Here is a 14,423-nt window from a genome sequence, read left to right as displayed (position 1 = left end):
ACTTCCACCCCCAACACCACCCTCTGAAGTTTAAAGTGACACTGGTCTTTATTCTTCAACATCTAAGTTACATTCAAATATCTAAATTAATTCATAATATGATTTTGTTTCTTGTTTCTTGTTCTAACATACAACAGTTGGCTGTTTGGACTATAGACCACTAGATGGCACAATAGAATATAGGCATGTGACCTTTGTGCCCTCAGAAACTCCAGAGGTCAAGTGGCCTTGCTCCTAAAATGATGAAATTCCAGGACTGGGTACAATTATACTACATTAATTTGGTACCTACAGCAAATATTTTATGCCTAGATTATGCCTGCGTGGCAACCTCTCTTGAGTAAATGTTCAGAGATCATATGAGAAGACCTAATACTCATACTCATTGACATTCAAATCACACAAATATTTGTTTTGATTTTAAGAATATAGATACTCTCACCAAGAGACTGACATGTAGCTTATGGTGTGAAACTCTTGATTTGTCATTCGTAAAGAGGATGTAGCAATAAGAGTAGTCAAGGAAGTAAGGAAGATCTCTGTCAATTGCTCGGTTATTGTCAGAATATTTTAATGAATTATCTGGCAAAAATAAACAAACAAAATGATATTACTAATAAAATAAAAAGGTAAACATTTAAAATGCAGAAAATATCACAAATCAGTCTGATCCTCAACTTTCATATGAAAAAGAAAAGCTAATATTTTCAAAGACCATTTAGTTGCTGCATTCAGCCACAGAATGTTTCGCTTCACAAAGCAAGACATTTGTATTCAATTATTGATTAATAGAATACATAGGACCACAATGGAAACAAGCCCTTGGGGCTTTTTGCGTTATCCTTTTATTAGCATCATTGTATAATCTTACCGCTGTTCTATTTGCAAACTGTTGTTAAAGTATTCAATCAAAAGGCTATGGACTCAGCTCTGGTTTATGACATCCCCTGTCTGTAATAAGCTGCATACAGTATACAAACATCTCTTCAGTTATATCATTTGACCCACTCCTTACAAATTAGAAACTGCTATATTAGTTATGGGACAAGATGTTAAGACATTAAGAACAGGAAAACCCTAATCTGATGGATTCTGCATTCATTACCGTAAACACATTTACCCTGGCATCACTATTTTGGCCAAATCTTTAAAAAAAATTATAGCAAAAATAGCATATCTACAAGCTCACAACGCATCACATCATGACACATTGTGAGCTTGTATTTGGGCTACTTTTGTTATTTGTGGCACGATATATAATATCAACTAACTATGCAACACTAATTACCATTATTTATTTATACCTTGGGTAATAATGTGACATGTTGTATGTGAATTGACACTATTTTTCTGTGCATATGACAACAAAAATACCTGTGCATCTATTCTATTTGTGGAGGCACTGTAAATAGGAATCATATATCTAACCGAATGATCGATATACAGTTTATTGTTTCATGACCTTTAAGTGAAAATATTCAGTTATTCAATACTGCCCAATGTTGTGGGAGGCGCCACTTCGCCTCCTCTCCCTCATCCTCTCCTCCTGCTCTTGGGGAATTCGCAGATATAGAACATGTTGATGTCACAGTCGATGTGACCCCAGGTGCCTGTGCTGTGTAGCTCCACACAGCTAGAGTTGATAATAGGACCTAGACCAGGGTTCAGCTCCTCCCCTTGACTCCAAGCTGCAAACTCCCGCAGAGGGGTGGAGTCGGTATATACATGGTCCTTTGTTCCATCCTGAGTGGAAATGGCACAGTGACAAAGAGAGAGAGACAGTAGAAAGGAACAATATTATAAGAGTAATAATGAGAAAATTACTTAAATCATAAGAAAGGTTCTTATACAAATCATGGCAATAGTGAAAGCTAGCAATTAAAATGCCTTACATTGTTACTGCATTATAAATACTTAGTTAATGTTGTGTGAATATGCATATGCATGCAGCATATGAATGCATGTGCTATCTTGGACTCGTTAGCACCTGCATGCACATGACCTGCACCTGGACTTACTGTGTCCTTGGTCTGAGCCTGCAACCCGATAAAAACTCTTGTCAGTCCAGCATTATTGACGTAGTCTGCCATGAGGTGGTTGGCGTGTCTGGTCTTGGGCATGGCCAGGTTGCCTCCTCTTAGCTTACAGTTTATCAGAGCTTCTCTGAACCTCCTGGACTCCTTCACCAACAGATAGTAAGTGTCCTCTGTCTCCTTCAGCCCTAGGATCACTGAGAAGGACAGGTGGGAGGCTTGAAATGTTATTATGAGGATGTTTTTGTTTTGTTTTAAATAATCAAAACATAAACACAATCAGAATGAATGTGTCATAATTAGACATGGATAATGCCCCTGTCCCCTGAGACCACCAGATTCAGTTCAAACACAGAATGCTGATCATTTGTCTCCCCAGTATATAATCACTATACCTTTTCAGGACTTACCATCCTTTACAAAGTTGACAGCATTCCTAAGCTTCCCTACATTGATGTCCAGCTGTCCAATCACCTTCCTGTATCTGCCACAGTCACACGTGGTGCCTGTTTGATCAGAAAGTTTCGTATTGTAAGACTCATAGTATGTTGGCAAAACACCTATAGTAATAACATCATGTAGGACCATTATTCTAGTATTGTACATGTCCCAGCAAGCACAGTCAGGACCCGGACCAATCAGTGACGTCTCGATTGGGGCTAGATCAAGTCAAACCAAGACAAGTCAGATCTGGCCCAGAATATCACCTGATTTCAACCAAAATTAATCCTGACCACAAAAACGTCACTTCCAGGACGTCATCTAAACACATTTCTCATCACCCAAAATTGCTGTCCAAATGTCCATATGATGTCCCGGTGATGACGTCCTGTAAATGACGTAAAGATCATCCCCATATGGGCTGTGATCTGGCCTAGTCCTGAACGTCACCGGGGTGATGACCGGGCGTCATCATAACGTCATCATGACGTCATTGTGCTTGCTGGGGTTAGTCACATGTACTGTAATGCACAATGGTTTTAGTTGAGGTGTAGACATGTATTGTTTTTTGCAATCCCGTCATATACAATGATATGACAGTATAAGAACAGGATAATTCTATACACAGGTTATCATGAAGTAAGTCAGAGTCTAAAAGCCCTGCTTGCCAACCCTAGAGGTAGTGATGCTCTTTACACCCCTTGTTGTAGTTTTCAAGATATTGTATCTGGTTTGGGACCAATGTGTTAGTCACATTGGGCTAAAAGCCCTTTAACAGCTTTCTGTCTCTCCTGTAAATCAATGATCAATCTGGGAACCCATCGCCAACTGAAAATGAAAAACAGCGCCCTCTGCTGTTTGTTCTATGTCTGTTGGCTCTGGGCGGAAGAAAACGTAGCACCAGAGCACAAGGAAACCGGTGTTTGTGTATGCCTTCAGCGCATCACTTCCGGTTGGTGTGACTATGTTTTCATTCCCACTAACAATATTTCTACACGGAACACTAACACCACTTCTCCCAGAGAACATGGATGGTTTTGGTTATAAGCCCACTTGTTTCTATGATGAAAGAGTAAGTTAAAATGTGAATATCTTTCCGTGGTTTTGTCTGCTCCGTGGACGCTATTGTTAAATTAGTTTCGGTTTGTTTCGAAGGGGGAATGATCGACGGACACGTGAATCCCGCCCACTACATTTGATTGGGTAAAGCGCGGCCTGCTTCCTGATCTGAAGGCACGCCCACGCCCACACAGTGTGTACACGTTATGACGAACCTTCACGACAGATTCCAACGCAGAGCAGAATCTGTTCTTGAGAGATTAATCAATGATTGACTCATAGTATACAGTTCCATATACTGTTTAACTGTAATCATAAGCTAATCCTGATCAACTATTATTTTGTCCAATATATGGTGGAGTATGTTAATACAATATATACAATTGGGTGGTGGTTGTATTTTGTCTCCCTGCTCTTTTATTGAGACATTTACATCCTGTCAAAGGTCATGTCTCATCTAGACACAGGATCTGTACGAATTTTGACCTGATGGTCAATATTCAATTTATCCCCTGAGCAAGCAGGCAGGCTTTATTACAGTAGCTCAATGGTAAAAATGTCAGGTACTTGAGCAGGAATTCCGGGGTAGAAGAGGAAAGTTACATACTGTAGTGCAGCTTTAAATCAACCCTCTTTTTAAAAAAAAATGTATACTCAAATGTAGGTGAACCAGGTCAACGTCTCACCTGGTTTCCCTTTTAATCCAGTGAGTCCACCCAAACCTGTGTCACCTTTGTCACCTAGAGTGGAATAGAATCACGTATTACATGACAGTGTAGACATGCATGGTGCATGCGAGCATGCACATTGTCTTCAAAGAAAATGAAAATGTACTCCTGACTGAATAATATCAGAAATGTAGGTTTTTGGCAGATAGTTTGTTTATTTTTGTTGATGTAAAGTATCCTCGGGTTTTTGAAAGGCGCTATATAAATTCAAGTTGTTATTACTATAAATTACCCCACAGTCAAACCTCTCTCTTTTGTGTTGACATGAATGCTTAATTCTTAGATGAGATTTACAGTACAAGCCATTACCACTAGATAGCAGCACTACACAATACCTCAAACAGCTCCAAGCGCAATTACTGTAGATTTACACTGGAACAGTAAAAGCTGATTTCAACCCAATGTGACCCAGATCTAATCTTATTTATAGAAGGGAACCTCAATAAATAAATGTTAAAGACAGATCTTGGTTAGAAAGTCCGATGTTTTCGATAACAGGAGTCTAGATTTACTAGACAATAGGGAAATATCCATGTCTCATGTAACATGTCCGCACTTGAACCTGGCCGATAATCTTAACCCCCCCAACTGTCAGTTGGAAATTTAAGGGAAGTGGGCTACAATACAAACATTGCCCTGGGTTGTTTTTGTTTGACAGAGAGTAAAAAAGGGCAGATATTGTACCGCATAAACTGGCCTTTCTAAGTTGGGTGATTTCTCACTGTACACTTTAAAACTGTATATCATAACTGTGGTTGTAAACACACACACACACACACACACACACACACACACACACACACACACACACACACACACACACACACACACACACACACACACACACACACACACACACACACACACACACACACACACACACACACACACACACACACACAAACACACACACACACAAACAAACACACAAACACACACACACAGACAGAGAATCTTAACATTCCCCATACCCCACTTGGGAATTTTAACATTTCCTAGGGAATGTTAGAATTACCTACCCTGCCAGGAAATGTGGATAAAAAAGCAAATAATCATTAGTACTGACACCCACCAGAGTGCGGTCCATCAGAGCAGAACATTGGATGTGCCGGAGGGAAGGCTAGCACTTGTTTTGTTTCACTCTCAATTGAATAAAGAATAGTTTTACATGCATAAACCTTTACATCACTTTAGGCCTTGAGACACGTGACGGCTGCACGCATTGACAAGCACGTTCCAATAATTGGCAAGTCGAGGTGGATGGGACAGGTTATATCCAGAGATAAAAAAAAGTAGAGGGTGACAAAAAAGTGACCATTTAACCCCGATTTAAAAAATAGCAAAAATAGCCGTTCTACAAGCTCACAATGCATCGCACTGTGAGATTGTAGATCTGCTATTTTTGGTGACAATGTCTGCTATGTTCGGCTTTTATGACATGTCACCATGAAGAGCCTTCAAACCTCACCAATTCCCCCCCCCCCCACAATTTTTAAAGGAATATAAAAAACAAACAAAAAAACATCACTTTCACATCTTGTGACTACACATGACCCTATACAGCAGTACCCTCTGCTGTGGGGCCATTTTGTTTCTTTACAATTCAGATTTCCCATTACAATGATGCATTAAAATGCAGTAGGCAACACTGCTTTTTGTAGAGTGGCATTTGATTTAAATCTAATGCCACTATCATTATGAATAAGTTGTAGGGGAATTGGGATGCAGTAAAAAAATCAAGTCAGTTAGTTTAATAAGAACCGCTTGTGTTTTGGATGTAGTATAAGGGGTTGAGGCTTCACAGGCCACAGGGTCTAAGGTTGGATGGATTGTGCCTGCCAAGGAGGCACACAGAAGGCAATGTTGATGGAAATAATTATTCTCTGCCAGGGAATGATGAATTTTTCCCCCCTCCACAGTTTTCTTTGTTGCGCCTACAATTTGCGTTTCCCAGGAAGTTTTTTTTGGGTCACACTTACAGTTTTAATAGTTTTCATGACAGATAAAATCATCCTTTACATGAAGAACCGGCGCAGCATGTATAAAAATGTGCCTTTAAGGTGTATGATGTTCAATAAGGAATCTAAGTGATGACACTGTCAAAATAAGCAATGTCACAGACATAAAAATCACCTGATCAGACAGAGAGAGGGAGAGGGAGAGAGAGAGTGTGCAATACATTTGAGCTTTTCCAGAGGTTTATCAAAAGATTATCCATCATTGTGATACCTTTGTCTCCCAAAGGCCCAGTCTTCCCTATATGGCCCACCTGTCCTTTAAGACCTGACTCTCCTGCCATTCCTGGAGGGGGGGGGGGGGGGGGGCAAGAGCAGAGGTTTGGGAGAGGAGATAGACAGACAAAATAATCACAATGTTTACTATTTGGCTGCATGTTGGCTGTATGTTTCAATACAATCAACACAAACAGCAAACAGGAGAAGCAATTATAGAATCAATAAACTGCTCATTATGTCTCCCTAAAGCCAAGTCCTATCTAATCTTATGAATTAGAAAAGATAATGCACGTGCAATCGTGCATGTATAATGCATAATATCATTATACAAACCTTTTGCAGACATCATTTTGACATTAATGTCCATGCAATTTCAACTCTGATATTTTTGTTATCATTTATTGTGGCTATGTAAAATTCCACTTCGCAATTATTTTCTTATTTATAACATCATCAGTGTAATTGCATGTTCCTAATTTATTTTGGGACATTTCTCCTCAGCCCTGAGGTTGTTTTCCAACCTTCTCTGAACAGTAATTTGTGCTTTGGATGACTTTATTGTTAATTTTAATACATGGGGTGGGGGGGATTTGTTTTGGGCATCAACAAAAATGACTGCATAGAGACAGGTAGAAGATGGTATTGCAAGATGTTATTCACAGAATTCAGGTAATTTCAATACATTGAAACAATATTTAAACATGTACTGTATACAATATGACTCAGTTTGAGTAATGCAGTGTAATGGCAGTAGCCCAATCCATAGCAGATTATATTTGAACTACATTAATTTTTTTTTTAAATCTAATTTTCTTACACTTAAACATACAATACATGAAATGTCTTTGTAATCAGGCCCTATTATTAGTCCCTGAGGCATTTTGTTGTTGTTGCAGTTTTCAGTTTGGTATTTAAAGGACCATAATACTGTCAGTCTGGCATGTTTAGCCCATTGCCTGTGACTCAAAGTATACTTGATATTACTGCTGACCATTATCCAAAACATACTGTGGTTTGTTGGATTCTTCAGGAAAAACAAGATGTGGGCAACTCACTTTTAAATGCTCCAAATCTTATTTACGACAAACAGCAGCAGATACGACGTTTCGACCCTTGCGGTCTTTTTCAAGTACAGTATACTTGAAAATATATGAAATTTGGAGCACTTAAAAGTGAGTTGTGTGCCCCCATTATGTTTTTCATGATTCTGTTTTTGCAGTTTGTCTCTGCACCAAGACACGGAGGATGTGCCTTACTTATTAAAAGAACAATTATGTTTATTTTTGCCAACATTGTCTCATTTATTCAGGAAACATAACTTTGGAGAACATGTAAACAATACAGCAACAAATAAAAATACAGAAATTAACAGGAAACGGTTATGTTCATGCACAATATGAGCAAAGCTGTTAATAGGTAATTACCTGATCCGTCTTAAGGAATGACATGAACTGAGACATTTAGAGGTACACAACAACATCCTCTGTGTTAATTTATCTATTTGTAATTCAGAGAGTGAACAAATGCAACCAAATTCAATGAACACTGAGCATTTTATTGTGTAGTACCAGTGTCTGAGAGTGTGATTCTTTAAATATGCTACAGTACAGCGCACTATTCTGCTAATGTTCTGACTTGACTCAATTGTCAATTCTCCACCTTGCCTGCCTACCACTTGGACAATGCACATTACTCACTCACTGTCACCATCTTATCCAAAGACAGCGCTGTCCTATGGCGTCAAGGCTCTCTATTTGTGTTAACTTGCTGTTCTACTTGTTTATTTTTGTTGTATAATGTCTTGTATTTTCTTGTGAAATGAATCAGATTCATCCACATTTCTATGTGTATGTCTGCAGGTACAATTTATTCTTCATTATGATATATTTTCCTGTTTTATATTTGTATTTCCATTTCTTTGGTTGTGATATTGTGCAAAGAAATCACAAGCCAAATTCCTTGTAAATGAGCACTTACTCAATATATTATTTCTTAGTGTGTGAAAGTAGGAGGGTCAATAATATGAAAGAGAAACTTTATGGGAAAAAGTCTGTGAAGGCAGAGGCTTCCTGCCAGGACCAGAATGAGTCTTTCCTCAGGAAATAATTCAGCTGCAAATGGATGGAGTTTGAAATAATAAGTGAAGTGTAACACACACACACACACACACACACACACACACACACACACACACACACACACACACACACACACACACACACACACACACACACACACACACACACACACACACACACACACACACACACACACACACACACACACATTGCACATACAGCACAAGCAAGAATTCATAAACATCATAAACGTCATCTCACTGCAATTTCCCATTTATCTCTTATTTCTCACCCTCTTTCAAAATGTTCTCTCACACAATTTTGTAAGTGGTTATTGACATTTCTGAGGTTCTATGTTTGATTTCAGTATCCCTGTGTTTATTTTTCAAATTTTCCACTTGAATGCCTAAGATGCTCCATCATTAAGATTTTGACAAACTGATACAGACCTGCAATTTCTGGCCTTTCTTTTTTTTTTATTCAAGAAGGAATTGCCAGTGTTAGATATTATCAATTATATTGACATACGGTACGGTGGGAATAGATGTCGCAAGAGGTAATTTGATTTTGGAACAATTTCAACAAAAGCAGCTCTCGCAAGATGAATGTAATTTCCCACTAGGTATGGTACAGTAGGTGCCAGTTTAACTGTCGATCTAAACTTCCAGATAACAGTCCCTGCCATCAATATGGTGTGCTCTTTATAATGACCAACCCTCCAACTGGTGTAACGTCTACTCTAGACTCTCCAGCTGCTAGGGTAAAGGCATAATTCAACATTCTACTATTCCAATCGGGGAGTCCTGAGAGCCATTTCTTGGGTTTCCTCTTTTTGAATTTGAATATTAGTCACAGTGAGAGTGACTCTTATTTTCATATCTGTACTTGTTATTTAATACAACCTTCTAAATCCAGCAATAAAATTGCAAAGAAGTCTGGCAATGCTAACCACACTGATTGTGCAGTGGCAATTTGCTATGACATTTATTACTGTAATGAGTCTAATGACCTATACAGTATGTGTTATCAAACACAACAGAGATGATTATGAAAGAAAGAGTGGTGGGGGTGTAGTCGTGGTTGATTAAGTAAGGGATAATGAACAGCGAGGCGGTCTTTATTGAGAAATAAACCCTGACAGAAGTTTAGCTGTGAAATTACATCATTTGTTTGTTTATACGGCAAAAAAACAAGGGCCACGGATTGATATGATACAGGTGCAATGTCCATGGCAACGGTCCGTTCTTCATAGCAGTGGTCTATTATCGAGAAATAACAGACCACTGAATGCAGTGATTGACCAATCAGAATTGCACATTCAACCAAGCCGTGTAATAACATACAATAACAAAGGTCCTCAGCCAGATTTGGTTTAGCAAAACGGCACACAGTATTCAGTGGTCTATACAGTATACACTCTGGTCTGCTATACTAGCACTTACCGCTCACTAGGTGAACTGATTACAACATTGAGAGGCAGGGAAAAAAAGCTCCTCGACTTTAAGAGCATTTTCGAGCATAGTAAATTACATGAATATACAAATTTAGGACAATTGCTTGTTTGCCCCGGGAAGTTGGAGTGAGAAGCTATTTTAGATGCCCAAACGGATCCCTGAAAGCATCATTAACAGTCAAGTATGCCTTTTTTAAACACTGCTAAAGTAAACGACCGTTGGACGTTTCCTGTAAAGGAGACTAAATTAAGCCGGGGAACACATGTGTCATCCTAAAGAGCTGCTGACATAATACAGTGAGAACACATCATAGGAGCTTGTGTTCATTCCTACAGTAAACGTACACACAGCAAACCATAATGATTGGGTTTGCCATATACTGTTGAAAAGTTGCCCCCGAGTTGAAAAGTTGAAAATGCTGAAGCCAAGGTTCATTTTATTTTGATCTGCCTTTTTTTCACTCCTTCCTTCTTTCTGGAAAAAGACTCAAACAATCCTGATGTTTGTTATTCACGCACTCTGATGATTTCAATTTATTTCAGGCATAAGCCTAGCATTTTGGATGGATATGAAATCTACCATCTACAGTTTTTAAACTGTTAGTGTTTTGTTGAGGTTTTATTCCACAATACCTTTCCTGACCTTTTTGAATCTCACCCCTGACAAATACCCAATATCACAATAAAAAAAACTAACAATATAATGAAAACTAAACTGAAACCCTAACCCAAAACATAATAAACAAGCTTTTGTGTGTGTGTGTGTGTGTGTGTGTGTGTGTGTGTGTGTGTGTGTGTGTGTGTGTGTGTGCGTGTGCGTGTGCGTGTGCGTGTGCGTGTGCGTGTGCGTGTGCGTGTGCGTGTGCGTGGGTGTGTGTGTGTGTGTGTCGGTGGGTGTGGGTGTGGGTGTGGGTGTGGGTGTGGTGTGTGTGTGTGTGTGTGTGTGTGTGTGTTTGTGTGTGTGTGTGTGTGTGTGTGTGTGTGTGTGTGTGTTTTTTGTGTAATGAGCTGAGATCATGATGTGTGAAGATAATAAGTGATGGATTTTAGGATTAATATCTTTATACTGAAATACCCTTTAAATGTGAAGTGTACTTGTCCAGGGTTAAACGTGTCTTGGTGAAAGGATAAATGAGGATATTCTTGTGTATACTGTGCAAGTAAACATTTTATATGTTTTAATTTCTGCACTGATATAATACAGTTCATTTTCTTGTTATCATTTCCAGTAAAATTATACAGATTTTGTAACATTTTCTTGAAATATGTCATTTAATTAAATAATGTATGATTGGGGTAACGCAGATATATACATTGAAATTTCAAATGGCATTGGTATTAGCATTGCAAATGTCAGAAATACTATTCTAAATGTACAGTAGCATGTAGTCAACTGACTTCCTGTTAAGATGTGTATCATATGGGTGATAAGATCAGATCAGATTTGAACTGTCAGGGAGTGGAGCATGAATGTGGATATGAACAGTGCCAAGTTGGTCTTCCTTGTGGGAAAGAGCAAGAACTGTCTCTCAGTGTCAGATAACCCAGAAAAACAGAATGTCAAGAAGGGTCTGGAAATGATTTTGAATGAATTTAAAATGAATTTGGTTCCACCGTGGCCTTACAATCCATACAAAATCTCCTTGCATATTTTTATAACCAGCCAACTTCCTCTTTTTTTCAACAGTCGGTATCACCGTTTTTTTTTCTTTCCTTTTTGTAACAAACGATGCGTTGAATAAGTAAGCACTTAGATGAATGGAATGATGGATGAAGTGATAGAAGGAAAACAATGAACAGGATAGTATAGGATGGATTAATGAAAGCTGTCAATACCTGGAGGTCCTGGAGGCCCAGTCTTCCCCAGTTTCCCCAGCTCTCCCACCTCACCAACCTCACCTTGGTCTCCTGAGGGAAAACAATTTGCAGTATGTGTGAGATGGAGTGTCCAGTAGGGCTTGGCAATAAAGCAATATTATGTTTTATCAATTTAGTAATATGAGACTAGAATCGTCTGGGATTTTGGATATTGTAATATTGTGATAGGGCATCAGTGTTGTCTTTCAATGGTTTTAATCACTTAAGCCTTATTTTATACTATATAAAATTGATATCATCATCACAATATGATTTTATCATGACCATAATATTAATATCATATATGTTGTGATATTCGATTTAGTCTATATCACCCGGCCCTTGTGTTTTTATCTCTGAGAGTGTAAAAACGGGTAAATTTTGGTCCATTATTACACTAAACATTGAGCTAAATGAACATTGAGGATTTTGCTGTGAAATGTATGCGTGAAACACAGACGTGCGCATGCGCATGTGCATGTGCATGTGCGCATGCACGCACACACGCAGCTCGCATACACACACACACACACACACACACACACACACACACACACACACACACACACACACACGTGCACACGCACACACACGCACACACACCCATGCAGACACACAATTACATACTGGAGCCATGGTCTACAGTGCCTGGGATGAGTCTTGTATAAATAATCAGTTCGGTTCACTAGCAGCTGTCCAAATACACACAGTCATAGCAGGTCAGACCCTCCAGCTTACATAGACAACTCAAATGAAAACTCGGACATTTCTGGTTTCTTTATATGTATATACTCTGTCTCTGTGTCTGTGTGTCTGTGTGTCTGTGTGCGTGCGTGCGTGCGTGCGTGCGTGCGTGCGTGCGTGCGTGCGTGCGTGCGTGCGTGCGTGCGTGCGTGTGTGAGTGAGCGAGTGAGTGAGTGAGTCATTCAGAGAAAATAATCAAGTCACAGTAAAATAATCAGTGTTCATTTAACTCTGAAGTGTGAATATGGACTCATAAGGGTCTATCTGGGTCCATTATTACACTCTGACAGTTAAATAAACACTGAGGACTTTATTGTGCAGTCTTGGTGTTTCTGTAAGAGTTTACCTTTAAGGTCAAATGGGCTTCACACCACGATTCAGCAGAAATGAATAAACAGAGGATTGTCGGGTCGAGGACCAAAAAGTACAACCAAACACTATAATGACAGTTAGTTCACAACCTTTTCTGGATCAGGGCCCACTTGAAAAGTGTTCATGGCCCACCCATCTGACCACTTAACAGTTAAAAGGGGATTTACATTATTTACAGTTGAAGACTTTAAGAAGTTATTTGAGAGACATTGTTATTATTTCACTGCATATTTGCATGTATTTGTTGCAGATTTTATCTTGAAAGAGTTAACCGGACATTCATATTGACAGAACATTCTCCACAGTGTTCGTGTTAGATGCGCCCCTCCCCTCCGGAAGTCTCGCCAGACCAGATTTCACCCGTGATTTCATCCAAGTCAGCTTGTAAACACTACGGCGGCCCATTTGGGACAAAAACACTGTGGCAAGGTTTCTGAACATCAGATATAAAATTTTAAAAAATGAAGCGATTAAAATACGCGATCTAGCACATGGACCGTCCGCTTGGGTTTTTAGCTGTGGTGGACTGGATGGGCTTATGATTCTTTTCTACTGTACCACTTGTCCTAGGATATAATAATAATCATCTAAAGGTAAGAAAAAGGTAACCTGACTCCGCCAAATGGAAGAAGCTTGCGACACACATTTTGTTTCACAGCCTACTTCCATCTGAGACTCCGGTAGCAGAATCGATGCAAGACGGCATTTCATTTTTTCAAGCTACTTGGCAGGTGATTGGATGATCCCGCCCCTAGCAGCCGCTGATTGGTTCGTACACGCAGCGACCGGGTAGCTCTACTCCCTGAGCGAGCCCAGATGCAGGGTGTATTGTGAAACTCAATACCGCCCCCATCTGGCTGAGTCAGGTTAAGAAAAAGGTAGTCCGGAATTCTCCTTTAACATTAATGTTACATTATGAATAAAATCGTATATCTTTCCCCGGCCCACCTGGGCCCCGGGTCAAAGGTTGAGAATCGCTGCAATACGATTCACTGCACCATGACTCAACGCTGTTCATACAATGTACCAGTGAACACAACATAAGACAACATGATGAACTCTCTCTCTCTAACACACACACACACACACACACACACACACACACACACACACACACACACACACACACACACACACACACACACACACACACACACACACACCATTAAAACCTGAGAGCTGACCACAACCTTATACTGTTGGACACTGAGTCTGGGGTTCAGTACTTCCCCACACAGATTTTTCCTACATGTCCGGGGATCGAACTAGGGACCTTTCAGTCACAAATGCACTGCTCTAACCTTTAGGCCACCGCTGCCCCATATTCACTGCACCACAGCACAACTCTGTTCAGTTCCACTTACTGTACCAAAGAGCACATCATTTAAGACAACACAATGAAACACAACCAAACTTTGCCATTA

The 14,423-nt window shown here is 39.6% G+C and overlaps 1 protein-coding gene across 1 annotated transcript in view; it reads right to left on the bottom strand.

The window, feature by feature from the left end:
- Window positions 1-588: 588 nt before the first annotated feature.
- The window catches only part of colec10 (collectin sub-family member 10 (C-type lectin)), a 14,814-nt gene continuing 979 nt past the window's right edge, over window positions 589-14,423 (bottom strand). Inside the window, exons 3-8 of the mRNA XM_080426337.1 lie at window positions 11,863-11,934; window positions 6,491-6,562; window positions 4,220-4,273; window positions 2,444-2,539; window positions 2,019-2,230; window positions 589-1,743 (exon numbers count right to left, since the gene is read on the bottom strand). Of these exons, the coding sequence (XP_080282463.1) occupies window positions 1,534-1,743; window positions 2,019-2,230; window positions 2,444-2,539; window positions 4,220-4,273; window positions 6,491-6,562; window positions 11,863-11,934 (716 nt within the window). The 3' untranslated portion in view covers window positions 589-1,533. The remainder of the gene's footprint in view (window positions 1,744-2,018; window positions 2,231-2,443; window positions 2,540-4,219; window positions 4,274-6,490; window positions 6,563-11,862; window positions 11,935-14,423) is intronic.

Source organism: Gymnoscopelus braueri (genome assembly GCF_963280865.1).
Source record: "Gymnoscopelus braueri genome assembly, chromosome: 4".
NCBI classification, from domain to species: Eukaryota; Metazoa; Chordata; class Actinopteri; order Myctophiformes; family Myctophidae; genus Gymnoscopelus; species Gymnoscopelus braueri.
Note: the sequence above shows the minus strand (reverse complement) of the source record. Positions and strands in the feature narration are given on the sequence as shown.